The sequence below is a fragment of the Eleginops maclovinus genome, chromosome 7 (genome assembly GCF_036324505.1).
Source record: "Eleginops maclovinus isolate JMC-PN-2008 ecotype Puerto Natales chromosome 7, JC_Emac_rtc_rv5, whole genome shotgun sequence".
NCBI classification, from domain to species: domain Eukaryota; kingdom Metazoa; phylum Chordata; class Actinopteri; order Perciformes; family Eleginopidae; genus Eleginops; species Eleginops maclovinus.
Window position 1 is genome coordinate 24,162,072 of NC_086355.1, and position 27,889 is coordinate 24,189,960.

Consider the following 27,889-nt stretch of genomic DNA (forward strand, 5'->3'; position numbering starts at 1 on the left):
GCACAGCTTATTAGAATATCTTCATTAACTGGAAAGCCCAGACCTCTGCGAAGGCCACGCCCTTACTTGTTTTTGTCAAGGAAAGTAAAACATTAATTGCGTATCCGCCACAAGATTCTGATTCCAACATGTAATGGGCTCTTCCAGCGGCCAATGTTTAACCCTCCCACTGAATATCATAAAAATTAGACCAATCTTTTTTTTGTACAAACATACCCAACCAAAACATTACTTCCTTGGCACGGATAATAAATACAGACTCCAACGAAAATATGCCTGGTAATAATTTCTTTTTGAACCTGTAGTATGAGTCAATCCTTTAGTGTATCCCAGCTCTGAAGTTCTCACCATCTCTATACAGCATCTGAATGTCTTTCAGTCCATTATTTTTGGTCTAACTGTCGACTTCACTGTGTTTCTGCGCTCTCATCAACCATGTCTCTTTCAGCTGTTTCAAAAAAATACTATACTGCTCAGCAGCAAACGTAAGCAACTAGCTGCTGAATATAGTGGAGCGCTTCTCAGGAGTTCGTGGAGAACAAAACCGGGCTAATGCCAACAGTGTTTCAAATACATGTGTGCTCTTTACAGTGGCTTTAATATCAGTCCTTATAGGGAAACTGGATTTCGGTACGTTACAGAGAAAAACAAATATTAACTTATCAGATACATTTAAAAAATACAGTTCTTAAATGTAAATGTTTTTTACAGACACAGCTGCTGTGAGGTGTTCCTAAACAAAGCAGCCCGCAGTCAATTGCTGCAAGAAAACTGGCAAGTAAATCCTACTTCAGCCCTGACAGAACGAGGAACAGATGATGAAGTCACACGGATGCTTTGTTATGATGAACGGGTATAGCGGAAAACATAAAGTAGACCAACGCAGTATTTCAAGTAGCCTATCACTCCTAATTGAGATTAAGTCATATTGTACTTTAAAAGTGTTAAAGTTCACTTCTTATCCCTAGCCACTGTCTAATGGACATTGTTATATTTCAAATATAAACATCTGATTTCATAATGTGCCCTGAAAGAATTCCAGGCTTCAAACACCATGCCCTCCTTACCAGTGATGTCGGTAACTCTAATCTGATCACTTTTTTCAGTAACGAGTAATCTAACGCGTTACTATTTCCAAACCAGTAATCAGTTTAAAGTTACTTATCCAAGTCACTGTGCGTTACTATTGTTGTCATTTTCCTTAGTAAAGATATATTTTTGCTTTCTTCTTGTGTCTCGGGGAGTGACGTCTATGCGACAATTAAGTCACGTTTTCAGCACGAGGACAACTCACGTGTAATACCACGCAGCAACACAAACGTATACAACAAAGGAGGGAGGAGAGAGATGCACGTTTTCTAGCTGGAAATACAGTCACTATTTTTGAGGTTTTGGAGTCAGCTAAAGATGACAACATTAAGGTTCGTTGTTCTCTGTGCTGGAGACAAAGTGCTATCTAGCTTCAAAAACACTACGTCAAATGTGAAGAAACATTTGGAGTCGTAGCACGGCACAGTCAAAGTGACAGAGCAAGTCCCACCAGGTGGAGCGAAGCAGAGAGCTGCGACTAAAGCAGGAGGTCCCCCACCACCCAAACAACAAAAGCTGGATCTCGGTGCAAAACCAGTAGCCTAAGTGGGGGAGAGTTTAAGAAGTTGGTCGGGCAGTATGATGGACTCATTTTTATGTTGAGGCGGCGGAGGCGGGGGGGGGGGGGGGGGGGGTTGTCGGCAGCTGCTGAAAGTAACGAATAAAGTAACTTTTTTTGTACTTTTTAAAGGAGTAATCTGTAATCACTAATCAGATTACTTTTCCGAAGTAACTGTGGCAACACTGCTCCTTACAGTGCTGCCTCCAATCCTCTGGAAAACAGCGGTGTTAGTCTTCCCAGGGAGAGAGTGTTTGATGTGTTCATCATAACATATACACACTTAGCACGAGTTCACAAGGACTAATGAATTTCCGCTCAAACCGTCTTGTGTCATTACAGGGACCACTGGCCTAATCCACTTACCTTCTACCCAAAATCCCCCTATCAATAAAAAAGGTATCATTTTACCCTCCCTCAGGGCTGATAAAAGTAAAGAGCTACTCTGTTAAGACTTCCTTTCATAGATGGCGGTGGTTCCGTGCTCCACTGTAAGCCCCTAATCCCTCTGTCGCCATCACTCGCCCATGTACTGCCCTAGAGGAAGCCACGTCTTGCAAACTAAACCTGCAGGTTTCATGTTGTGTGTGTAGAGCAGGATTCTCGGATTAGGCTAAACATACACTTTTTATTAACCTTGGGCATAGCACTTGCTGTGTGTATGTGTGTGTGTTTAAGAGAGGCATGTCTGTGGAACCTCAAAGTAACACGTCTGTGTTTGTGTCAGTCCCTCTTGATGGTTGCTTACTGAGAGTGAACTGCAGAACAAATCAGTGTCTGTGTGTGTAATTGTGAGTGTGTGAGTGTGTATGCATGCACATGAGCGTTTGTGTATAGCCGTTGGCACAGCGCTGTGTAGTTAGGACCCGGGCCAACTTTTTCTGCTGGAATTTCCTGTTGAATGGAGCACCCCCACCTCTGCTCTTCACTTGCTCTTACTACCCTGTTCTCTCACAGCTCCACAAAAGCTTTTTTTTTCTCACAAAATTCTTCCTGGCCTGACCTGGCCTCTCAGGGCATTATTATTATCGTTGAGTACTTCCTCTAAGACATGAGCCCACTCCACTCTGCACTCCAGCACGGTCCTGATCTGGAGTTTTATTTGGACGTAATGAGAGAGTGCTTTTCCTTCCTTTGTCTCTGAGTCATGAGACTCGGAGGGGCCTTTGTTAACATCCAACACCTGGCATTGTCTTCAGTGAGAGATCAAACCGGGCCGTTAAGATGCAAAGATGTGACAGGATGTTTGGCCGTCTGGAGCGTCATGATGGGGGCTATAGGGGGCAATGATGTGTTCTGTACTGAAACCTGTTGTGAGAGATCTGAGCAGATATAATGCCTGAAAACAACCACCAGTTAGAGGTTCCGGTGGGTTGATGTGATTCATGGTATTAGATGACGGCATCCCAAAGCTTCTTGTATATATCTTTTTTTAGTATCTTGGTGTAACATTAAGCTGTATGTGGCTCTTTCTACTGTAACAATGCAAATTTCCCCTTTGTGGGACTATTAGAGGTATTCTGATTCTGAGACTGTATTCATTACCTCCAGATCTGAATATGACTCGCTGGTAGTTGGCTTATTTTCCACATATATATCACACATATAAGTGGATACATAAAAAATAAAATCAACATGAATTTGGACACATATTATATACTAACTTAACTTTCAAACTATCAACAACTCTGGATTGGTTGAAATTAATCCCAAATTCACGAGTTGAAATGAAATAGCCAAGACATGTTTTACTTAAGTTCTGAGAGAGTGAGGCATCATAGTTATTATATCAAACTTTTCCAAAACATCTGAAATCCATTTTATATTTATTCTAATTAACATTGTTTTTGTTTATATTTTGTGTACATTTTTTGTCCCAAATGTATATTTTTTACTTTGTTCTTTTTAAATGCAATTTTATTGTAATTACATTGCCTTGTTTTTATGCTGCTGCAATGGAAAAAAAATCCCAAATTGGGATCAATAAAGTAATTCTATCCATCCATCCATCCATTCATCCATCCCTCCATCCATCTCTCTATCTCTCTATCTATCTATCTCTCTCTCTCTCTCTTTCTCTCTCTCTCTCTCTCTCTCTCTCTCTCTCTCTCTCTCTCTCTCTCTCTATCTATCTATCTATCTATCTATCTATCTATCTATCTATCTATCTAAATGGCTCCTTCAGTCAGGGTGTGTGGTTCTAGGTACCAGTTAGACTATGAATCTGGAAGCCTAGTTTAAGCTGTAGCTCCATGGCTTGGGAGATTTTTGAGATACCAAGAACACTGCACAGGGGTTCACAGTACCTTAAGACAGGTTTTACAGCTCTTGCTTACTATGAGAATTACTTATCTATCCTCTGTCTCAATGTCACACTCTGTTTTAGTTGTGCAAATGTGTGTCCGAACAGTCCTCAGCACCACTTTGGATACACAGTTCGAGGCCCAGAGGACAGACGGGCGGTAAATCAAGCCACTGAAGTGTGTGAATTGTCCCAGCTGTGTACCTGTCGGTAGCCGTCCCTACAGAACAGGAAACAATGCAGCTGTCCGGGTGATGGAAGGGGCTGCTCCGCTCTTGTCGCCCCCACATGAGCAGCCCCACGCTGGGAGCGGGCAGTGGGGAAATCAGCCTCTGGGGCTTCGGCTGGGGCTGGTTATTCTGGTGTGTTTCTGCCTGCAGCACTAATGGCCATTACATTATTTTCTAATGGGTATACTGGAAGAAAAACGTGAGCAATCTACAACTTTTTCACTAGAATAAACTTCCTAAGTGTGTTAGGTTATTGCTTTCAACTAACCTAACACACTTTTTTTGAAAGTCTTAAAGAAGCTCCTGGTCCGGTCGGACTTCCAGCACATCCTTGCTGTCTCTGTCGTTGTCTTGTTCTCATCTACTCGTCCCTTTGCCCCTCTCTACCCCAGTCCCTTTCCACCAGAGATGTGCCAGGCAACACAAGCAGGGGGCACCTCTCAGACAAAGCCGCAACTTCTGGCTCCACTTGTGGAACAAAGCTCCAACTCCTTTTCCCAGCTCTCACTCCCTCTCACTCATTTAATGGGTGCCTCTCTTGGCTTTGTAACACACAAGTTGACTCAGAATTGGCCGCCTGTCTCACGCACAAAAGCAAGGGAGGGTCACTGGCTGAGATCCAGCGCCGTAGATCTTGATAGAAACACAGAGCCCTTGGCCTTCTGAGCTCAAAGATGAGGAGACAAGCAGCGCGGGGCTCCATCTCTACAACTCACTTTGTCTGCACAGGCCGATGTGACTGTTGGTACAGACATTTTGAGACTTATTTCACCTGCGGACATCCACTGATTTGTAAAGTTTGAAGGGTAGTCATTAGTATTACCACCCTGCAAATCCACCATGTCTGTAATTTCTGCCGAGATGAACTTGGCATGTTTCAAAAAATATCCTCTGGCAATATAATCATAAACTTTTATCAAACATATCTGATTTTCAGGACAGTTTGGACCATTAATTTAAGGAGCAAATGTGAATAACATATTGTTCTTTTTATTAAATACTGTGAGCCATGTTAATATTAATCCTTCTAAATATTATTTCTGCACAGACCTCCACTTTAAATATAATAGAATACACTGTGCTTTGTTGTATATTGTCATATATTTATTGTACCCAGTTTTTTAGTTTCTTATGTATCCTCCTAAGACCCGAGCTGTTTTTTTATATGCATTTTTTATTTCTCTTTGCTATTTGGGCTTATTGGAACCTGATAAGTATAAAAACTAAGTATCATCTTTTGACATGATGTACTTTTAGAGAAAAATGATGTCCACATATGTGGACACTCGGTCTGAATTCCCATAAAACACATTAAAGTCACCTTTTTGTAATAGAGTGAAAAACTATTTTATTTCAACCTTGAACACAGCAGTTTTTCCAACTTTCAACTATTGTATGTGTTTTGAACATCATTGTGAAAAAACACAACAAAATGAAGAAAAACAAAACATTTTTGCCCCCTTTGGAGAGTCACAGTTACAGTATGTGTTATGTGAAATTTTGCATTGCAGCAGTGTGTGTGTGTGTGTGTGTGTGTGTGTGTGTGTGTGTGTGTGTGTGTGTGTTGTGCTGCAGTGTATGTGTGTCTATGTGTGAAAGGCTGTGTAACAGTTGCGATCGCCTTGCAAGCACAAGAACACTTTGCAGGTCACACAACGCACTCGGGTTCTTCCAGTGCAGCCTGCTACCCTGCAGCGCGCCGCGTTCTTCAGGCTGATCATCTCTGGGAGATGGGCATTCGCCCTCCTGCGGACCGAGACATGGGGCACTGCCGTCACAGGACGTTTGTTCCCTTCATTTGAGTTGTCCTCTTCCTCTGACTGTTCAGAGAGGTCTGCATGGCTTCCTTGACCGTGATGCTGGGCCAAGAGGGTCGTAGCAATTTCTGTACGGAACTCAAGGAACTGCATGATGCTCTTCTTTGGTGCAGCACATATTGCGAGGTCTTTGCGGTAGAGTAGCCAGCTGTTACCTAAAGCCAGATCTGTGAAGTGCATTAGCATCCGCATCGTCCACTTCTTAGTACGGGCGCTCATGCGATAGTAGCTAATCATTCTATCGATCAAATCCACTCCACCCATCTTGAGGTTGTACTCACGGACAATGCTTGGTCGCGAGACAGTCACATACTGTTTCAATTTCTTGTCCCAGCGCTGGCAGGTGTCTTCAGGCTCTGTGCCATGAACAACAGACATCATCAATACTGGTTTGTTGTCATACCACTTCACTACACACAACTTTCCGTCTTCAGTGGAAAGTTCTGATGAGGTACCTCTTCCTGTGTTTTTCATGGTTTTGTCAGAGGGTAGCTTCTCCTTCGCGCCAGCGAGTCTGTTCTTCATTATTGTACCAGTAATGTACATCTCCTTCTTCATCATTTGTTCCACACCTCGGATGCTTGTGAAGAACCGGTCACAATACACTTTTGTGCCACGATGCAGAGTTTGACACAGACGAGCCAAGACTAAGCCTCCCAACCCCAGGCCCACCTCTTCTTCGACCTGCTCAAGCAGTGCACCTGTACCTTGATACAGATCAAAGTCCAGCACAATGCCATCTGCTGTAGCACAAACGAAGTTCTTGATGCCAACTGGGTTTGGCTTCATTGGCAGATATTGTCTGCATGGACAGGCTCCTGTGAAAGGAATCATCTGCTCATCAATAGATGCGCATTCAGGTCGATTCTGAGACTTGCAGCCTTGCAGAATCCGATCCAGAAAAGGCCTCACCTTCCAGAATTTGTCCCTCTTCCTCAGATCTTCTGGCACATCATCATCGATTAGCACTTTTATTGATCCCCTCAGTCTGAAGAATCTGTCGCGCGTGAATCTGTCAGTGATGGCAGTGATTCTCAAGGCTTGGGACCAGTACATCCTGATTGTTGGGTATCGGATGCAGGACATCAGAATACAGGCACCAAAAAAGTGGTAAACCTCATCTACAGAGGTGTTGAGTGGGTCCCCACTCCTACACAATGACATAGCATTAGAGCAATCTGAAATTATTTTCATCAAATCTCTATCTATATACTGTTCAAAATAGTTTAGTGGGGTCCAGCCATCTCTGTCAAGCTCAGTTTCGTCCTTATGCTCAAACTGGGCAAGGTCTGGCGTCAATGGAGTAGCCTTCCAGCGCAACCCACGTCCTGCACAACCAGAATCAGAATAAAAATAGTAGTTATTGCAAAGTAAGCTACATATTTTTACCCATGCAAGCAATTCACTGAGGTGTATTGGTGCATAACCTAGTTGAATCTGAGTGGACGTTTATATGAAATTTGAAGATTTACCCTCAAGGCATGCAAAAATAATAACAATTACCTTTATTGGGCTGTCCCTGAGTGCTTGGTCCTGGTGTTGTCTCTTCCGAGTCATCATCTGAGTTATCAGCCTCGATCTGCTGAGTTTGACGGCGCCGTCTGGGAGTGCGGGATGAACCTGTATCTGTCCCTGTCCCTGAACCTGTCAACAAGTGTTGTAAATAAGCATTTTGCTTCCTATCCTTCACCTAGCCCTTAGGCCCTGCCTAAAATAAACAAATATCCACTGGGTCTTGGCTAACCATTATTTGCACCACGGAGACGTTTACGTCCTCTGCTGTGCTCAGTGGGCTGAGGAATGGGGTCCTCATCATCACTACTGTCATCCTCATCCTCACTGCTGCTTCGCTCCTGTGTTCGGGGTTGGTAATTGGCATCCAGGATGGGATCATCGTTGTCAGACAAGTCTTCCAAATCTGAGTTGTCTCCATCATTTAGCCAAAATTGCTCCAATGCTGTTTGCACAGAAAAACGCTCTGGAAATAAAAACATGAAAAAATCAAATACAAACCAATGTCATTTATATATGTATGTATTTCTTTGTTATTTATTTCACTGGGACAGCTTTTCAACTGCACCAGAGATAGCTATAAACAACTCTAGCTATTAGCTATAGCAAGGCACATTTTTACTAGCATATTAACATTTTTAACCCAACTAATTTATGTATTTATGTATGTATTTAGTTATTTAATTGTTATTTATTTCATTGGGACAATGTACAGCTTTTTAGCTGCACCAGAGTTAGCTATAAGCTATTTTACTCGTGCACATTTTTGCTAACATATTAGCATTTTTGACCAACCTAAGTCCCAATGTACACATACGTGTACATCATGTTTAGCAGCATACCAAATTGTTATTTTCACACATTTTTTGTCAAATTTGCATGTCATGACAAACGTACAATGCTTTGATAAATATCTAAATCAGAAAAAGCCTTGAAATATGATAGGACTTCTTACCTTGTCGAGGTTTGTGTTTGGAGCTGCCACTTGAATTATCCCTTGTGTTTGCCGCCATTTTTAATTCTTACCGTAGTGTGTTGTACTCTTCTGACACCACCAGATGACAGTGTAAGTGTCCACATACTTGGCCATGAGGCGACAGTTCAGCAGAATTAACGACTGTGGTCATATGACCAAAAATGTGATGTCCACGTATGTGTACGCCAGGTCCTAGGAGGGTATATCTAAATTTGGCATAAATATATATATTTTTCTATATTCTCTTTTTATAATCGTTATATTTTTGACCTTCCTCTACTTATTTTCTTATGTTGTTTATGTTTGCACCATCATACACTGAAGCAAATCCCTTGATTCTCTTAATCAACTGTATCTTCAGAAATGCACTTTGTAAATGCATGTGTAAAATACAGCAGACAGAAAACTAAATAACATTTCCAGAAGGGAAATGATTGGCTAATGCTTGTTCTTAAACAAATTCCACCGCAGTCACAGTTCAGGGCCGCCTCAGGGAAGCTCTCCTCTCCCAGTCGGGTGTAATCCCATCAGAACAAGATGCTACAACGTCATGACGATTACCACAATCACAATAACAAAAGGCTCAATCAGGGTTAAGTAGCAGTAATGTCTGTCATTGTACTTGGCATTACCTAGAAACAACATTTAGCGTTCTGCCACGGCCTGAAGGCCCGGAGTCCTGTTACACCTTGTTAGCCCCCCTAAGGCACACCTCAAACAGGGAAGTGTTTGAAAAATGCAGACTTTGAAAAGAAAAGCCACACGATATTATAATCTCTGTGATTAAAGTGACAAACACTGGGATTGAATGCAAATTCCATGTATGCAAAAATCAGTTTCCTTGCAGTAAAATAGCAAGCAGATAAAGAAATTCCCTTTCAGTCTCAGAGAAACAGGTTCATTTGTAATACAAGCTTATATTTCGGATATTTTGAGATCTACCTTCCATTAAAAAAATGTTTATTCTATATCTAACTGTCTCGATAAAGTCAGTACAACTTACACTGCACCCAATTACTTATACCAACCATTCATTTGAACTACGGTCAATAAAAAATATTACTGAGATGTGTCACATTCTAAGCCTTCCAGAATATATTTTGCAGTATGAGTGTTTCTTTAAACCCCCTTAAAATGTGTTTTTGTTAAGACGCTGGCATCTCATTGGTTTGATAACATGAGCCCATTTCCCCCCTGCCACCCAGTCCCAGCGGTCCTCTCAGAGATAATGATCTGCTCTCACTGAGCTTTGACCTTTAACCCTGGTGGTCTCCTGCTCCCAGGTCAGCCCAGGTTTACTGGACCGTACAGCCAAAGAATCCTAATAGCATTCTGGACCTACCCAAGGGAGCTGCATTGCACTCTGTCTCTAGCTCTGTCCCTCTATAGAGAACACACAAACACACACACACACACACACACACACACACACACACACACACACACACACACACACACACACACACACACACACACACACATACACACACACACACACACACACACACATCTGAAAATGCTCTGGATAAGAAGTTATTCGTCCTGCATCACACATGTAAAACTGAGAATATGTAGGCTGATGGCAACTCTCCTCCTCCTCCTCCAACCAGGACATAAATGTCTGCTGCTCACCGGTATGATCACAGTTATTAATGACGATCGGCTGTGTTGTCCTAATGAGACTCCCCTCAAGCCATCAGACCATTAATGGCAGGAAATGGTGGACTGGTGCATTCTTAGTCTGACACATAAAAACACATTCATTGTTGTGTAAACCACGCTTTGGTTTCATTGGATGTACAGGGCCATTAATGAACATACAGTTCTCGGAGTAACAGCTTCAGACAGTGTAAAAGCTATCAATTACTGTGGGATTACAGGAACTGTAAAACGCTGCAGTTGCATCTCATGCTGCGTTCAAGGCATTATTCAGGACCTGAACTCCAGCCTTAACATTTGTTCGTCTTTTACTACATTAGTTATATTATATTTCATGCCCTCTTTAGGAAACGTGTCACTGTATTTGCTGCACTGTATTTTGTTGATTTGTGACATTGTCTCTCTTTGCCTTCCCAGGTGCCCCTCACCTCTTCCCCACGTTTCACACGCCCATCCCGATCGACATGAGACACCATGAGGGCCGATACCATTATGAGCCACATCCACTCCACGCCATGCATGGGTGAGTCTCCACAGATATCACTCGTCAATGTTAGAGAATATCTTCCCTCAGAAACACTGTCCCATGTGGTTCCACATCATGTCCATAAGACAGGTTTTTTTTTTTAAATCCACTACCTTTCTTTTTAAATTCATTCTATGTTGAGGGGATCCTAAAGTTTAAAGATACCAAATATCTCAGGCTTGATTTTTAATGAAAATCCCATTGTTTACCTGTAAAATAAGGTATTTACAAAGCAAAAACACAGCAGTCGAACAATAAAAAGGGGTAAAAAAAAACTTGCTTTTCAGCTGATAATACAACGTAAAAAATGAGTCATGTCAATCCTCGTGTCAGCAGTAGTGAACGATCATTGTTTGTTGAAACATCACTTTGAGATTAAGGGCATAAAGAAAAAATAGATCTTGATATAAAACAGTTACTAAATCCACTTGAAGATTTGTGATATGGGATTTAAAAAGATGATACAGAAAAAAGTGGCCTTGTGGAGGTCAGCTGTCACGTTTACTCCGATCTGTCAGAATCAGAGTTGAGACTTAAACCTGCCGCCCTTTCTGAGCTTCATTGACAGAGCGTAGTTAAAATACATTAAAGACAGACAAGATACACAGAGGGAGAGAGACACGACACATTAGCATTCAACTAAACTACACTCTTGACTTTTCTCCTCTTTCTCCAGTTCAGGTTATTTTATCAACCTGCGGAGAAACTTGATTTACAATCAGGTTCACATAACAATACAGAATATATTAATACAAAGTGTTTCTTGTACATATACAATACAGAACTAAACAATACTACAACAAACAATGTTTGAAATGTAGAATAACATGTACACAAATGCTATGTTTTTGGACAAAGGTATTTGAGAGAAAGTGTTGTAAGAAGATTCTTCAGTAAAACTGGGATTTGATACACATCCTAACATCCTTGCATTACTATTGGCTATTAAAACATAAATCTGTTTATTTGTAAAAAGCACTCCATTTAAATCATGAGCTCACAGTTTATTGTTTGGTAGAAACCGGCTGGTCGTCCAGCTGTGTGCTTGGATTTGAAACTTGCATCGACCTACCAAGGAACTAATTGGTTTTCTGACTTTATTATTGTGGCATTACCATAAAAGTCTGGCCTTCCGAACATGGCCCGGCTCTTCTCATGCTTATCTGAAGTGTTTGAAACTAGGGAAAAGAACCCAGCAGTAAGATCAATAGAGGTTTTTGTGAGGAACTGTGCTGTTACATTTAAATTCAGCGAGATCAGGTGATACACAGCGAGGCAGAGCTATTCATCACCTGCAAAGCAAGCGGAGGAGGGGGCGGGGGGGAGCTAGCTTTGCACCCGCTGCTGTTTTTGATTAATGTGATGTGACTCTGACAGAGTGCTCCCACTAATTCATCAACACCTTGATCCGGCTGTCTCTGAGCCGGTTCGCGTCAAATTCACCTAATTACTGCACGGCGTCCCCGGCGAAATGGAGCAGGGTGTCGGCGCGACGTGGCAGCGGTTTGTCAGTAGCTGGTGTCTGCGTGTCAGGGTTGTACTTCCTGTCTGAAGGATCGGGCTAACTCCACATAGAGCGCCCTTCATCACTGTTTGCATGTAACATAATGAGGGCTGCAGGTCACCATGTCGCAGCTGTCAGAATGCAGATCCTGCAGAACTCTCTGCTGTGGTACCTGCGCCCTGCCTGTCAGGGGGATAGACCGTGGAGTATGTGAAACAGTAGGCCTGTTCACGTACCCTATGCGTACAGCAACTTTGAACCAACCTGCAACCTTTGCTACATGTCATTTCCTGACCACCAGAGGTGGAGAAAGTACTCAGATTGTGTGCTTAATTAAAGTAGAAGTACCAGAGTGTAGGAATACTCTGTCACAGTAAAAGTCCTGCATTCTAAATGTTCCTCCAGTGAAAGTAGAAAGTACTCTCATCTAAATGTACTTAAAGTAGCGACAGTGAAAGTAGTCATTGTTTGATTGGTCCATTTCAGAATAATATCTCTGATATGTTTTATAATGATTGATCATTAAAGTGTTCTCAGAGCTGGTAAAGGTGCAGCTAGTTTGAATGGCTTTGTATACTGCAGGGTAGCTGCTGGATTTACTGCAGGTGAACTAAAGTCTGATTTAAGGGCTGATTATATTTACCATCATTAATCCAGATCTGTAAAGTAACTAAAGGGATTACATATATGTAGTGGAGTAAACGTACGCCTTTTACCTTGGAATTGTAGTGGAGTAGAATTACAAAGTAGCAACACATTGAGTTACTTTACACCACTACTGACCATTATGACCATTAAAGATAAATAATCTCATATACACAAATCAATAATTAGCTGGAAAGAAATTCACAAGTTATCTGAGATTGAAGAGACTAATAGTGACTGTTTCTGCTACCTTTGATGTCATTTCCTGACTCTATTTTATGTGTCTTATCAGTATATGCAGTTCAATTCAAATAAAAACTAAATGATTTGATTTGTAAGGCAGTCATTAAAGACTATTGCACTCATCGAGTAACTATTCAAGGAAAGGATCCAAATGTATGAACCTGAGATATTGTCTTTTGTATTTTTGCCGTCCTGTGTCCTGTTAGTTCCCTTTCATTGAGGTTCTTGTTGGACTGTCTAATGCCCTTTTACTCCTTTATTCAAAAGCTGTGGCACGCACATGTGTTTGGCCTAAATGATCTCCTGTGCAGTGTAACAGGTTTTCTTTCATTTCTGATTTCTTGATGTAGGATTTAAAAGTAGCAACCTTCGGGCTGTGGTTTCACTGCCTTTCACGAACTTAGCCGCCCTCAGAGAGCTAGAAAACTTGCCGGGGAATCTTGTGGGATGACAGCACAACTTATGTGCTGCATATTGTGGAGTCGGGCATCTTCTTTGCAAACCCACAAGCCCGGAAAGCCAGCCAGCGTGCCAACATGTTTGACCGGGTAATTAGCATCTGAAATCCAGCCTTCCGTTCCCAGAACCTCAACGACAACGCAACAGATGAGAAAAACAGATCCCCCGCTCATTCCACAGCTTGTATTTATGCTTTTTGAGAGGCAGTCGGGGGGCAAATTGCAGCACAAGAAAAGCTGAAATATGCCCAAGGTTGTTGTGTGGCAGACACCGCCCCTGCACACAAACACATGTGGTCCCACTCAGCAGGAAGTCCGCCGACAGCACGGAATGTGTTGATTTAATACAGTGTACAGATCGGGTCCATGTTGTTTCTTCGCTTCATTGTTTCGGTTTTGGTTAACATGGATGTGCGGGGGTGCCAGATTTTCCACTCTGACGATAGGTTTTCAGTGGTCTCGACAGACGTGTTGTTATCTTATGTTGTTGCTTGTTGGCTCCGGCCCTGGCTCATCGTCACGGCTAATGTCTGAATGTGGACGCTCCCTTGAGTTACAGCCTGGAATGTGCTGCAGAAAAGACAAGAGAGCCGTCAATCAAAAGACTGGGAAGTGGCAAATCAATAGCTCCAAATTGCCACGGTTGATCACACGGTCTCAAAGTAATTTTCTTGCACTCTAAGAAGACTAAATGGTATGTGACAGCAGCCGAGCAGAATAATGGTTAATTACCCTCTGTAAAATCCCGTCTCATTTAAGTATATCATCCCATTGGCTGACATAGTTCCACTGGAGCCCCCCCTTTGTACACAGTCCCTTCCTCTCAGGGAGTACAGTATGAAGTTGTGCCAAATCCTCAGCATCCTGATCAGGGCCCCAAAAACAACCTAGACAGGATCTCAGCGTGTCCCCCTGTGGGGCAGTGTGGTGATTTATCTTGATCGCCGTGGCTGCCCAGAAGTACAGAAGGGAGTGTGTCACATCATAATTCATCCCACCCCGAGCCAGTGGGGAAAATGCCAGAGAGGCAAATTGCGACTTGTTGGTCAGCCAGGAGGGCAGGGAGGCAGGAGGACGGACAGGAAGGGAACTGGAATCAGATTGTTGGTCACCTTAAACACAGGTGAAATGGGCAGCATCTTGTGGCAGTGGGAGCATACGCAGAGTCATCAGCTGCAGGAAGACACTTCAACTTTGTGGATTCGCTCTATAGTGAACAGGGCTGTATTATGACTAGTGTAGGTAAGGCCAAAAGATAGTTATGAAGCTGAGAAGCTGGTTAATATTCTGTCATATATCTAAATCCAAGACTAAAAAAATCATCAATCAATCAATATGCTAGAAAAAAATTCACAAAGTTTCAGTGACTGAAGAGATAATTATGCTCTGCAGAATAATGTTTCTCAACACCTTATTTTTGTAAGTGTAGTTTATTTATATAGCACATTTAAGACACAAGGCAATTCAAAGTACTTTAACTTATGCCTGATACACTGTCGTGGTTGAATTTATAAACACAAAAATAAGCCTTCCTTCCTGGGGTGAACTGGTTCATAGGAATTGTCCAGGGGGTTGAAGTGTTCAGGCCACTCTCCTCTGTATGTTCACTCTGGTATGTACTTACTCATCAGGTTACTCATATGCTCAACAAGCTGTGCCATGTCCCAATCACTTTTTCTCACAGCAGGGATTTAACAATGGAACAACAGAGAGCGTGTAATCACACAGCACAGAACACAGAGACAAAATAGCAATTACCTGCAGTAGTTGAAAGCATGTCATCTCATGACTCCCACTGGATCCCTCCATCTTTTCTCTACTCCTGCTCAAGTATCCGCCCTACAAGGATCCTCCTCTGGCAGCATTGAAGAATTTAGATTTTTTTAGCATAGTTTCTTAGGCTGTTTCCACCCGGCCAGCCACCTATAGTATTCAGGTATGATGGAACTTTCTTTAAATGGCAGCCACTGTGGCCCTCAAAGACCTTCCCATTCAGCATCTGGAAAACACACAGACTTCAAGTAACATCTTGTCAGAAAAAAGGGTGGATCGACAATGCTTCAATAATGGTACCTGCCAGGCAGCACTATTATTTGCAGCCTCCTGACAGACAGCGGCAGTAAATTTCACCTTATTATCGAGGCCTCATGCACACTCGTCGTCTGGGTGATTTACCGCAGCTGGAGTGTTGTGTGTCGACACGCTGGTTTGCTATCGGCCAAGAAAGAAATAACTATTGTTGACAGATGTAGGTTTGAAGTAAAGCATTTCAAAAGGTCTCTGGTAGGTGGAACATGCTGCTGAAGGAGCACATTGATAACAATTAATATGAAATGAAGGACGTTTAAACTTTAAGCTCGGATTATTATTACACATACAGCACGATCATAGGTGTCTCACAGAGGGACTAACACATGCCTTTTGAGCCTGACAGAAAATATGCAATAATGTCATCCCTCTTTTATGACTATACAAATGATTTAGAGCCTACTCTCATCAAACTTGATATGTGGCACAAACTGTGATCCCTTTATCAGCCCAAATAAGAGATCGAGGTCAAGATGCTGATGTTATACTGCATTAAAAGTGTATTCAGCTAAAAGCTAGGCAGTGGGGTGAAGTACATTTACTCAAGTACTGTTCTTAAGTACAATTCTGAGAAACGTGTACAGTACCTTCTACTCCACTACAGTTCAGAGGTAAATAGTGTACTTTTACTCCACTACATGTATCTTATACTTTTTTTTATTTTACAGATCTGGATGAATGATGGTAAATATAATCAGCCTTAAATCAGACTTTAGTTCACCTGCAGTAAATCCAGCAGCTACCCTGCAGTATACAAAGCCATTCAAACTAGCTGCACCTTTACCAGCTCTGAGAACACTTTAATGATCAATCATTATAAAACATATCAGAGATAGTATTCTGAAATGGACCAATCAAACAATGACTACGTTTTACTGTCGCTACTTTAAGTACATTTAGATGAGAGTACTTTCTACTTTCACTGGAGGAACATTTAGAATGCAGGACTTTTACTGTGACAGAGTATTCCTACACTCTGGTACTTCTACTTTACTCAAGTACAAGATCTGAGTACTTCTAATTTTACTCAAGTACAAGACCTGAGTACTTCTACTTTTACTCAAGTACAAGATCTGAGTACTTCTACTTTTACTCAAGTACAAGATCTGAGTACTTCACCCACCACTGATGCTGGGACTGCCATTGTGATTACTTCGCTGAGGTCTGATCAGAAAGAGAGCCAGCAGCAGTGCCAGTTTACCCAGGTAGTTCTTCTCTGATCTGAGGCGGCACTGCCAACTTCTCTGTGTGCTGCTTTGAGTCGGACTGAGGGAAGCGTGTTTTTGTGTATGGAGCGTCTGTTTCTTCTCACTTCTCCGCTCCCACTCAGAACAGAGGGCTCTTTATGGTTGTTTGCAGGGGAAGACTGGGCCTGACGGCAGAAAGTTGGCTCTCAGACAAGGCCAGCAGTCTGCAGGCGCTTACTGGAAACGGAGCGAGGGCCGGGGCTCCGGGTTGGTTGGCTCGGCCTGAGTTTGGGCAGGGCTGAGTGCAGGTTGGCGTCCGCACAGAGGCAGTGAATGAAAAACTGAGAAGGGAAACTCTGGAGAGAGATTTAGGGGGATGGGGGGGTTTCATAAGCCCACCTTTCATTGCCCTAGCCAGTAACTACAACCTAGACCAGTCACACTCATTTCATCAGGGTCAAACCAGCTGACACCTGACTGAAATATTTATGTATGTATTTATTGAATTTGAACTAAACTTAAGGCATCTGTTTTCTGCATTGCTTAGCACTCACACTGAAAACTGAAATGTTGACTGTAATTAAATGTATTATGTCAACAAATGTCACATAACTGTATTAGGTTAGTTGAAAGCAATCATTTTAAGTTGAACCTAATATTTTGTATTTAAACTTATTAGTTTTACTTTAAACTAACCTGATACAGTTATGTGAAATCTGTTGACATAATACATTTAATTTGAGTCAACGTTTCAGTTTTGTTTGGTACAGACTGATACAAAAGCTTTGGATGTAACGACTAATTACATAATTATGTAATAATGTCACTAGCTATTGTGATCCGGGCAGCATTCAACTATCTGTTACACCCTTTTATGACACTTGCAGTTGTTGCTGCCAAGAATCAAAACCACACATATAAACACTCATGTGTTCACCACAGCCATCAGGCTGCTAAACTGTGAGCTTAAGCAGCATTTGCTCTGAAGCACTCATAAAGACAGCTATGCTATGTCCTCTGGTTTGTTTGTCAGTGTGTCCCGTATCACAGAAAACTACTGGCCCAATGTTCAGGAGAGATTATCCATTCAGGAGCTGTACGCTATTACATGACGGATGGAGTCGTTGTTTTTTATTTCATTCACAATGTGAGATAGGACATAGTTCTTTTTTTGTAAATACATCGTGTTTATAATTGTGTGTCAATATGACCATATTTTATACAACAGAATGGCTCCCTATTATGAGATGGATAGGGTAGTGTGTATTATTTGATACCTTCCAATGGGGCCATACAAACACTTGGAATATAAATGTTGATCTGACAGTAGTGACCTCAAACGGGAATTACGTTTTCAAAGAGGCTACCATGCCCAGCATGTAACTCATCTGTTACTCAGGCTCCTTGTGTAGGGGCCTTTTCTACCCCCCTGACATTATTAGTGAGTCATCAGGTTGCTAAATCCTTTTTCTTGTCTTTGTCCGTTTTGCTTCAGAGTTTGACGGATGACCTATAGTTATATATTATATATACGTGTAGGAGAATGTTACTGCTTGTCTTTATGTCTTGTTGCCACATACAGTTTTAATGAAGATAATGTGTGGGGGTCCTTTGGTTCTCATGTGCTTTTTAATTGTAAGCTTATCCATAATATTCCTCATGTTATGCGTTGTTTCACTGAAAAAAACTGAATCGTTAACTTTAATTAAATGTATTATGCCAACACATTTCACATACCTGTAGTAGGTTAGTTGATAGAAATAAAATGAGATTGAACACAATATTTTTTTATTTGAACTCAATATTATTGCTTTTAACTAACCTGATACAGTAATGTGAAATCTGTTGACATGATACATTTAATTACAGTCAACATTTTCGTTAACCTGTATTACTGTAACCTATAACTCTCAGTCCAATCCTAGAGTATTTCAACTAAAAGTCACTGCAGCAGTGAAGATTGACACTTTACGAGCTAAACAGCAAAGTCTTTCAGTCTTCCTCTATTAGTCATCACTCCTCCTGCTTAAGAGTCTTTCTGAGGGATGATCGTCTACCAGGTGTTCCTGCCACACACAGGGCACGTGGGGGTGGGGGGCTCTTATCAGAGCAGGAGCACACTTGGTCGACTTAAGTGCCAGGGCCCCTTCAAAGGGATGTGCCACTGCCAGCGGCCAGCAGACGTTTTTATCTGGAGTTCAGCCCCTCTGGGCGTTTGAGGATTATAACACCCACTTGTCTGTGTTTCTGCAAGCAGAGACGCCAATTACCTGTCAGAGATAACATATTTAGCGTACGGCTCGATTTGATCGGCAGGCTGTCGGAGAACTTCTGACTGTTCTTGCCAACAGTGGCTAGTGACTGCTACTTGAGGTTTTTGAACATCCTATTGTACTCTTTTATCATACACCATGTAACACCTGACAGTGTTCACCCACCCAAACTGAGAGAGAGTACACTTCCTGGGAGCCTTGCAGTGGAAAGCCCTCGGTCTCAACTTGTCTGTGGCTCTAGGGCTTAATAGGAGAAGGCGAACAAAAAGGGATTATTATGTATTAGCTGTGGGACAGGTTGGGGGGGTGTAAGTTGATTGAGACTGTAGAAACTTTAGTGGAATAACAGCAGTTAAGGCTTGTCTATGAACATACCAATGAAGATCACTCATGGTGATAACTGAGCACATTCCAAGTAATTAAATTAACACAGGATGTCTCCAATGTCAACATCCCATCATCTGCTTTCGTTTTTCTCCTTATCTATGACCCATTGCTTTTACTTCCTTATTTTTCCGGTGTCATTTTAGACTGGTCTAACTTTAACTCCCTCCTCACAGACCTCCAGGACTGACGGGCAGTCCAGTCATCTCAGATATTTCCCTGATCCGTCTGTCACCCCACGGGGGGCCCGGATCAGGTGAATCACCGTTTAGCCCTCCACATCCTTACGTGAGCCCCCACATGGAGCACTACCTCCGCTCGGTGCACAGCAGCCCCACCCTCTCCATGATCTCAGCCGCCCGAGGACTGAGTCCTGCTGAAGGTAAGATCTAACCCACCTGTCCGCATTGCAGCATTACCAAGAACTGTGTATAATATCTATAGTTTATCTAAAAATTCTCATCTCACAGTATAACCCTCACAAAACATGGACTTTGAGACACTGGGATTGAAATTTTCCACAATTCATGATATTTTATAGGCGAAAACATGAATTGAGAAAATAAATGGTAGAATCGACAATAATGAAATTAACAGTTAATTGCAGCTCGAACAAAAGAGTACATTTGTGATAACAACACTAGGGTGCAAATACATTTTCGATTATACAAATACAAATGAATCAGTAGGTGAATTTACTTGCTGATATAGATGACTAATGTGTGATTAACTTCTAATGCTGAGCCATACCTGTTAATCCACAAACACTCATAATGTATTACTCCACAACTGGTATGGAAAATCATTTTCATGCAGCTGCTCCGGCCACTTAAAAATAAGGAGGTGGTATTACAGTTGAGCGGGTTCACAATTTATGTTTCCTTCTGAATATAAACCAACTCTGACTGCTTAATTCACACAGTTTATTATTTAACTGACGGTGATAATTACCTTCACACCTTATACATTCCCCTACATGAAGTACATCTTTCATCCAGCATGTTTTGGTGTGTTTGCGTGTGTTTGTGCATGATGGTGATTTGCGAATGTATCCAAGACTTGCTTTGGGGTGCGGGCAACTCTCCTGCTCTTTGTATATGTTTGTGCCGGAGGAACCATAGAAATTAGCACAGAAAGAAACACGCGGCGCCACTGAACTTTTACCCGCTGACAGGCCTGTCCTCGCTGCCTCCTGTTCAAACAACAGGTTGGAGAAGTGAGGAGCCACAGGCCTGCACCCAGCACCGATAAATCACCAAGCACACGCTGCTGGCAACCAATGCCTCCTTGGCTTTCAAGAGAAGCAATGCGGAAGAGATGCTGTCACTGATAAAGTGGCAGGGAAGCATGGCACCAAATGGAGGACACTGTGCAGCTCTGCAGAACATAAATAAAGTCGGTAGGACGACGGAGCTCAGTGGAACATGTGTAAATCCTCCTATAGGGAAACCTGGGTGCTAGGCATGTGGTAAATGTTCTTTGTGAAATATATAAGGTATTTAGAGGTGGAAGGAGTACTGGAATACTGAACTCATAAAGAACGGTTGTTCGAAACAGATTTTACTCTATACAGGTCTGGTAAAACATACTCAGAGTAAATGTTACTGTGATACACTTTTATAGGGAAAAATGGGTATCATAATACAGTATATAATAGTACTGATAGTACAACAACCTCAGATGGCACAAGCTTTGCATACAACTGATTATGCACCATCTCTTTTAATGTCTGCACAGTTTTTTCGTCTGTACATAGTTTTTGGGTACATCTTTATTTCATGTAAATATTTCTCCATATTTTAGTTTTAGTTTTTTTGGTCCCTTTCTTAAAACTCATCTTCTTGTTTATGCACCACATACACACATTCTGATTCTGATATACAGAAACAATTAACCAAAAAGACACAAAACTCTGACAAATAAACCAAAATGAACCAGAAGTAATAATGTTTATGGCCTCAGGGTCATCAAGAGATATTTAGCGACATCCCAAAAACTTCCAACATTTGATATCCCTGTCAAATGTCAGAAGCTCAAAAGTGCCCCAAAATCAAAAGAAAAGATACTGTCAATAATGTACACAACTTCCTGCTAACAAAAAAAAACCGATTTGGCGTATCCTATTCTGCAGTTAAACAGTTAAGACACATTACAGGGGTGCAGATAGTGAGGGGGGCATGCGTGTACGAGTGTACGGTTAATGTAACTTGTGATTGTAAAACAAAGAGTAAGAAATATTGTGAAAATAGTTTCTCTCAGTTTCGTCCCCCCCCCATTTCAAAAATCTCACCAGCGGCCCTGAGACACAATAAGTATGAATTATGATTATATATCTATCAAATCGTTTTTTTGTTTCTAAGAAGAATCTGCTTTGGCAGTGTAACTTTGAGCCTGATTTAATTGGGACCAGTGGAGGTGTGTTCATAAGTAATCGCACAAACACAGAATGCTGCTCTGTGGAGGCGGTAACGTGATCTGGCAGCTGTGGAGAAACCAAAGGAGTATGCTGCTGCTGGAGCACAAACACGCTGCCTGTGCACTGTTACCCCAGCCACGGCCTAACAGGCTCTGATGGATCCAGATTGTTTGGTTTACGGGTGCGCTTAAACACAGGGGTGGGGGGGAGGCTGTGCTTTTCTCTCCCCCAATATCCCACTTGGCCCTGACCCCAACCCCCACATCTCCCTACGTATACCAGCAGCATGCATATTACTCCACCAACAGCCTACACCCCTGTCCCCTCTACACACCCCAACCCACTGTGGGAAGGGGGGGTAGAGCAGGAAATGGAGGAAAAGGGGACACAGTTTGATTAAGTAGAGAGGAAAACCAATCCATCCCTCACTCGTATAGTTCTTGACACTTTTAAACGTGGCGTTACTGGGTGCAGGTGTTAACACGTTTTACGTCAGTGTTACCTCCTCAGCATTATGAGTGTGTCCGCATGCACCTGCACTGTGTGTGACGTCAGCCTGTCACACTGAAATGTGGACTCTAATTAAATGTTGTATGTCAACAGCTTTTGCATGACTGTATTAGGTTAGTTGACAGCAATAACATTACGTTTAAATAAAAATCATAAGGTTCAACTTAATATGTTTGCTTTCAACTAAACTAATGTGAAATCTGTTGACATAACACATTTAATTAAAGTCAATGTTTCAGTTTTTGAGTGCTCACAACAGCAGAGAAGTGCAAGACGGTGGTATTCCTTCCCTCTGAAGCCCCCCCCCCCCCCCCCCCCCCCCATCTGCCTTGCTGCGTTTCTGCTTCCTTTGCTCCTTGGAGATATTTTCTCATAGACCAGCGAGCCTCAAAGACATCAGACATCTTTTATCAAAAGCCTCAGGCCCCGGGGCGAGCACCCCAGCACAAATATTGAGATCTGTAAAGCAGATCACTCGTCTCCTCTGTGGAGTCCGCCTTTCTGTTCATGTCTTTGTTTTGTCATTCTGTCAAAGGGTATTTTATATGTTAAAATCAAAATGTCTTATACTCATCATCTCCGACCTGTCAGAATGTCTAAAGCTTCACTTTGTCAGTTTTTTTTTAATTAGCCTAAATAAAACCCTTAATCTGATTACATCTTTTTTATGTCACTTTAAGGGAATACAGTTACCTTTTTTTTGTATCCCATAATCCCGTTAATCCATTGCTCTCCAAACCTGATTACGAGTGAAGCAATGGTAGGAATCTCTCCAAAATCTAACTTCCTGAATAGTGATTCTGCAATGTTCTATTAAATAAGGTGTCTCCTATTTCTTTCTCTCTTTGCTGCAGTGACCCACGAACACCTGAAGGAAAGGGCCCTGTTCAGTCTCCCCCCTCCACCGCCAGGGGCCAACCCCACAGAGTACTACCACCTTATGGCCAGTGCCAGCCAGAGGAGCCCCTACGGTGATCTGCTGATGCAGAGCAGCGCGGCGGCGGCAGCGGCGGCGGCAGCGGCGGCAGCCCATCTCCCAGAGTACATCAGCCCCATGGATGGTGAGGATAAAACCGCTTGTGATTGTTGAAGTTGGACCAAAGTACAACCTCCCTTCATGTTCGTTTCTCCTCCTTACTTTGGAGTTCCCGGTCGAATTTCACCGGTCTGTTTTAACTGCTCTTACATTACAAATCCCTACATTTTATTTAACACCTTTTAAGCTGTAAACAATGTCTACTGGTTTACATGAATACTTACAGTGAGTATACAAAGAATAGACACTGAAAATGTGTTCCAAAATTAAAATGGTTGTTGTTTTGAGGTTATGTACTGTCTGATGGAAGAACATAATCTAGGGTTACCCATTCATTTCATATGGCGGCCAATTTTGATCAGGAACACCATAGGTGTTACAAAGTTCAATTGAAGAGGTGATCGAAAATGTGTGTGTTCAAGTCTTGAAGCAATCAAATGTAAAACACAATATTTATGATAAATTAAAGTAGTAAACCGGTAAGATTTTACCCGAACACAGAAGGGTTAAGATATTTTACTGTAACTAAACAAACTGACGTATTAACAATCCAGCGTACCAGTTCAGTGACTCTGTGCTATTTGTAATGAGGCTTAAACTATATACATCACATTAGATGTCTAGAGTATTTTTTCATCTTAATCTAGTAACAAAATTCACTTATCTAATTCAAAGCCTGTTTGAATCCACATTTAACTCCTTTTTCAGCATTTTTGGGTTTCACAAATGGAGATTCTGAATCCTTAAATCTTATAGCTAAGCTGTTTTATGAAAAGACTTACCACAACGTTAGTCTTTTTCTAATAACCAATCTTTTAAGAGAAGGAATCAACTTTCAGAGAGTTTAAGGATAAATCACACATCAAGTGTTGTCTCTTGGCGAGCTACTTATGATAACGTTAAAAAGTGAATGCTGACATGATGAAGCCACCAATAGTGTGTGTCATTGAAGAGCGTGGCGGTCATAGCCCGCTTCAAGATATACGCCTGCTACAGTATACCTGAATGATTTGCACGTGGAATGGAAAGAGGAGAGACAGAACATTCAAAAGATCCTTTATATCCTTAAGAGAACCTGTAGTAGAAAAGCTTACTGAATCACAAGCATGTTATGTCAGTGTGATATTTCGATGCCAGAAATGATTAATTATCTCTAATTAACTCCCATCCCAGTTCTACTAAAGCCTAAGCATGCCTTTCATCCCTGGTACAAGAGTAACAGGCAGACTTAACAGCCATCGCTGCCTTTGTTCTCAGCACCAGGCATGTTGATACCATCCTCTCATTCTTCCTCTTGAGGCTCGTTCATGGAAGAGTTCCCCACATCAAAGCGAGTGGAGCTTTTTTAGACTTATAGCATGAGGGCCGAGGCTAGTTGAGGGTGCATTAACACTAAAAGCCCCGAGGCCGGGAGCTCGTAAAATCACGTGTTAACTCAGAGTCTCTCATTCTGATGCTGTTGCAGGTGTGTTTCTACTGTTATTATGGGTAACATCCGACAAAACAAATCCTGGGTAGCCATAAAAAAGAGTGTTACCATGAGAACCGGTGTCTGATCTCTGTGTCAGTTAAGGCAGAGATTAACCTCATGTGCTGCAGACGCTGTCCAGTTAATGACAGTGATGAGGCAGTTTAATACTCATACTCATACACAAACACACACACACACACACACACACACACACACACACACACACACACACACACACACACACACACACACACACACACACACACACACACACACACACACACACACACACACATCAGGTGGAAGAAGTACGCAGATCCTGTTAGATGTTAGAAGTAGAAGTACACTGAGAAAGGCTGACTTTAAGTATTTAACTGTATTATGAATATAACTGTATTAGGTTAGTTGAAAGCAATAATATTAAGTTGAAACTAATATGTTTTATTTAAACCTGATGAAATAATACATTTAATTAAAGTCAACATTTCAGTTATTTCACTCTACAAAAGTATTACTAGCTAAATGAAGTCAAAATACCAAAAGTATAAGTACTCAGGATGCAACATGGCTTTTCACAGAAGATGGTATTATCCTGTCACTAATAAATATGTGGATGAGCATTTTGATGTTGTAGTTTATCTATATGGAGCCAATTTTATATACTTTTATAAGTATACTTGGTTGTGTGTGTACAGTATATAAGAGTACACCATAGTATCTTATATCACATGTTTTTATGAGTGTTAAATAAATGTAAATACTCAAGTACAATTATGTCTAATTACCACTTAAGTATATTACTTGAGTAAATCTACTTATCTACTTTCCAACACAAAGAATTTGGCACACAAAGAAAATGAACAGCCAGGCAGTGCTACATGTGTTTCCACACACACTCACAGAGAGTTTGTTCCAGTTAGAAGTCAGCCTCCTCTATCAAGATGACGGTCAGGCAGCAGAACAGAGGTTTGATTTCCGCAGCGGAACGCTTCCAAGAAAGCTTCAGCCCTTATGAATGGGGAATAGAAAGTGAAGAAACTGTGTGTGAAAGTCAGTTTTTTCGATGCCTGATAATCAAATACTAGCCTTGGCACCAGCGCCCGCCCTGCTCCAGGAGCACTCGCTCTTTCTCTCATCCCGTCCAGCCACCCACCTAGGAAAAAATGGCCCTAATGCTCCACCCCAGTGTCTCAATTGGAGATGAAGTTAAAGCTTGCTTGGGACCATGGCACTGTTGGATATCATTTAAAGCAACTACATAATATATTTTTTGGACTGATTAACTGAAATTGGGCACACCTGGCGATCTCTCATGGCACACTGGTGTTGCTTTTGTTTTTTTTAATTAAAATACAGCGGGAAGGGAAACAGGTCACTCAGATACAGGATTGCTCTGTAATTCATCTTTTCAATCACTTCGTTAAACGCTAAAGGAAAGGCTAGGGGCCTCATTCTCCTCCCAATTTTACTCTACCTCCAACCACCTCAGTGACCGCCGCTGTGCTGCCTCGTCCGCACTTGTTTGGCAAGGCTGTTTGCCCAAATAGCCACAAACCTCCCTCACTCTCAACGCAGCGTCCACACTTGCTGCCATCGTCCCGGGAGCTTTTATTTAGTGTTCGGCCATACTCAGTGATGTGGTCAGGGTAAGGCCACTCCGCAAGTCTCGGGCTCTTCCATCTTCCTCTAGACACAGGGGCCCATATTCACCAAGAAAGCCAGCTAATGGTCGTAGCGGGCAGCCTCGGCCTGAATCAAAGGACTCATTTACTCCCACTGCGGGAGGAGGAGCAGGGGCAGAGGTGGCAAATATGCGCTTCATCCCTCACCGTTAGTTTTGGAAGGCAGAACAGATTAAACCCATATTAAAAATCAATGTATGCATTAATATTCAGCAGACCCACCGCAAAACTGGGAGACCTCGGTGAACCCGTAGTATGAATTGCAAGGCTCAGGGTTGAAACATGAAACACTGTGTTGCTGTGCAGGAGTGTGCTGCTGGAAAAGGACACATGCACCAAGTTCCACTTGTGAATTTTAGGATTTACTGTTGGGCACGCACTGAGCCGGTCACTTAACACAGTAATGTCACTCCATTATAGGGTTAAGACAACATTTAAATGCAATGCTGTGATGTTTTTTGAAGTGCAGGACTTCACAGCATTTGGAGGACTTATTTTTATGTCTATATTTAAAACACAAACCCACAAAGGGTTGTGTGATTGCTCTTGTTTAAAGATCCAGATGATGCTAGCCCTAGCAGTGGCTATAAAAGCCTTGCTCTAAGTCCAAGCTGCTTCTATATGTCACTGTTAGAGTCTGTTGTCTGTTTTCCCATATCCGGGATGAGAAAACTGGACTAAAATTACAAAAACACATTATTGCTACAAAGACACTTTGTTTGCCAAAAGAAATGAAATGTAGAACTTTCCTGGTACTTTCTTGGGTTATAGGTCATTTCAGTTCTCTCTAAAAGAAAAAGCTTTACATTCTTTTGAATCACAAATGTTTGAAGATGGTTATATAATTGAATGTAAGCTATGACTTTTGAAGATTTGCAGTCTTTCAACAAGGCCGATGATAAACCATATCTATATTTCCATCTCTAAATCCAGATAAAAGTGAGAAATAGAATGATTTCAATTTATGTGAAAAAGATTCAAGGTTAGCATTACCTAGGTACACCACCACTACAGTGTGTCCAAATAAAGCCACATTATGTTAGTGCACAGTAGGATTCATTCACAGGACTGTTTGTATATGAGCGGGTAGGTATGTAGAGTGGGTGGGCAGAGAAATATCAGAGGGAAAATGTTGAAGCTCCCACGACAAAAGCAGCGGCCAAAGTAAATGTCTGCCATCCCGAGGAAAAAGATTCCAGTGTTGATGCAGCGGAGGGAGAGAGGGAGATGGATTTGTGTACTGATGTGGTGGTGAGGAGTGAGGGGGCGGGAGGGGGGGCTGATCCCTTCAGACTGCATACACAAACACTTAACTATATGTC

The 27,889-nt window shown here is 42.0% G+C and overlaps 2 protein-coding genes across 2 annotated transcripts in view; one reads left to right on the top strand and one right to left on the bottom strand.

Annotated features, from left to right (window-relative positions):
• gli2a (GLI family zinc finger 2a) overlaps positions 1 to 27,889 on the top strand; it is an 88,754-nt gene that overhangs the window by 41,382 nt on the left and 19,483 nt on the right. The window contains exons 3-5 of the mRNA XM_063888751.1: positions 10,562 to 10,667; positions 19,629 to 19,834; positions 23,233 to 23,439. Coding sequence (XP_063744821.1) covers positions 10,562 to 10,667; positions 19,629 to 19,834; positions 23,233 to 23,439 — 519 coding nt within the window. The remainder of the gene's footprint in view (positions 1 to 10,561; positions 10,668 to 19,628; positions 19,835 to 23,232; positions 23,440 to 27,889) is intronic.
• Positions 5,525 to 8,684, bottom strand: LOC134866970 (piggyBac transposable element-derived protein 3). Its single transcript, XM_063887211.1, has 4 exons — positions 8,465 to 8,684; positions 7,742 to 7,975; positions 7,501 to 7,641; positions 5,525 to 7,325 (listed from the first exon to the last, which is right to left on the bottom strand). Exons 1-4 carry the CDS (start codon positions 8,520 to 8,522, stop codon positions 5,767 to 5,769), a joined length of 1,992 nt encoding a protein of 663 aa, XP_063743281.1. The 5' UTR covers positions 8,523 to 8,684; the 3' UTR covers positions 5,525 to 5,766.

Coding starts and splice junctions, on each gene's coding strand:
- LOC134866970 (XM_063887211.1), bottom strand. CDS start 8,522: ATGGCGGCAAACACAAGGGATAATTCAAGTGGCAGCTCCAAACACAAA. Junction 7,642..7,741: donor TCTCCGTGGTGCAAATAATG/GTTAGCCAAGAC, acceptor ACTTGTTGACAG/GTTCAGGGACAGGGACAGAT. Junction 7,326..7,500: donor TCAGGGACAGCCCAATAAAG/GTAATTGTTATT, acceptor CTGGTTGTGCAG/GACGTGGGTTGCGCTGGAAG.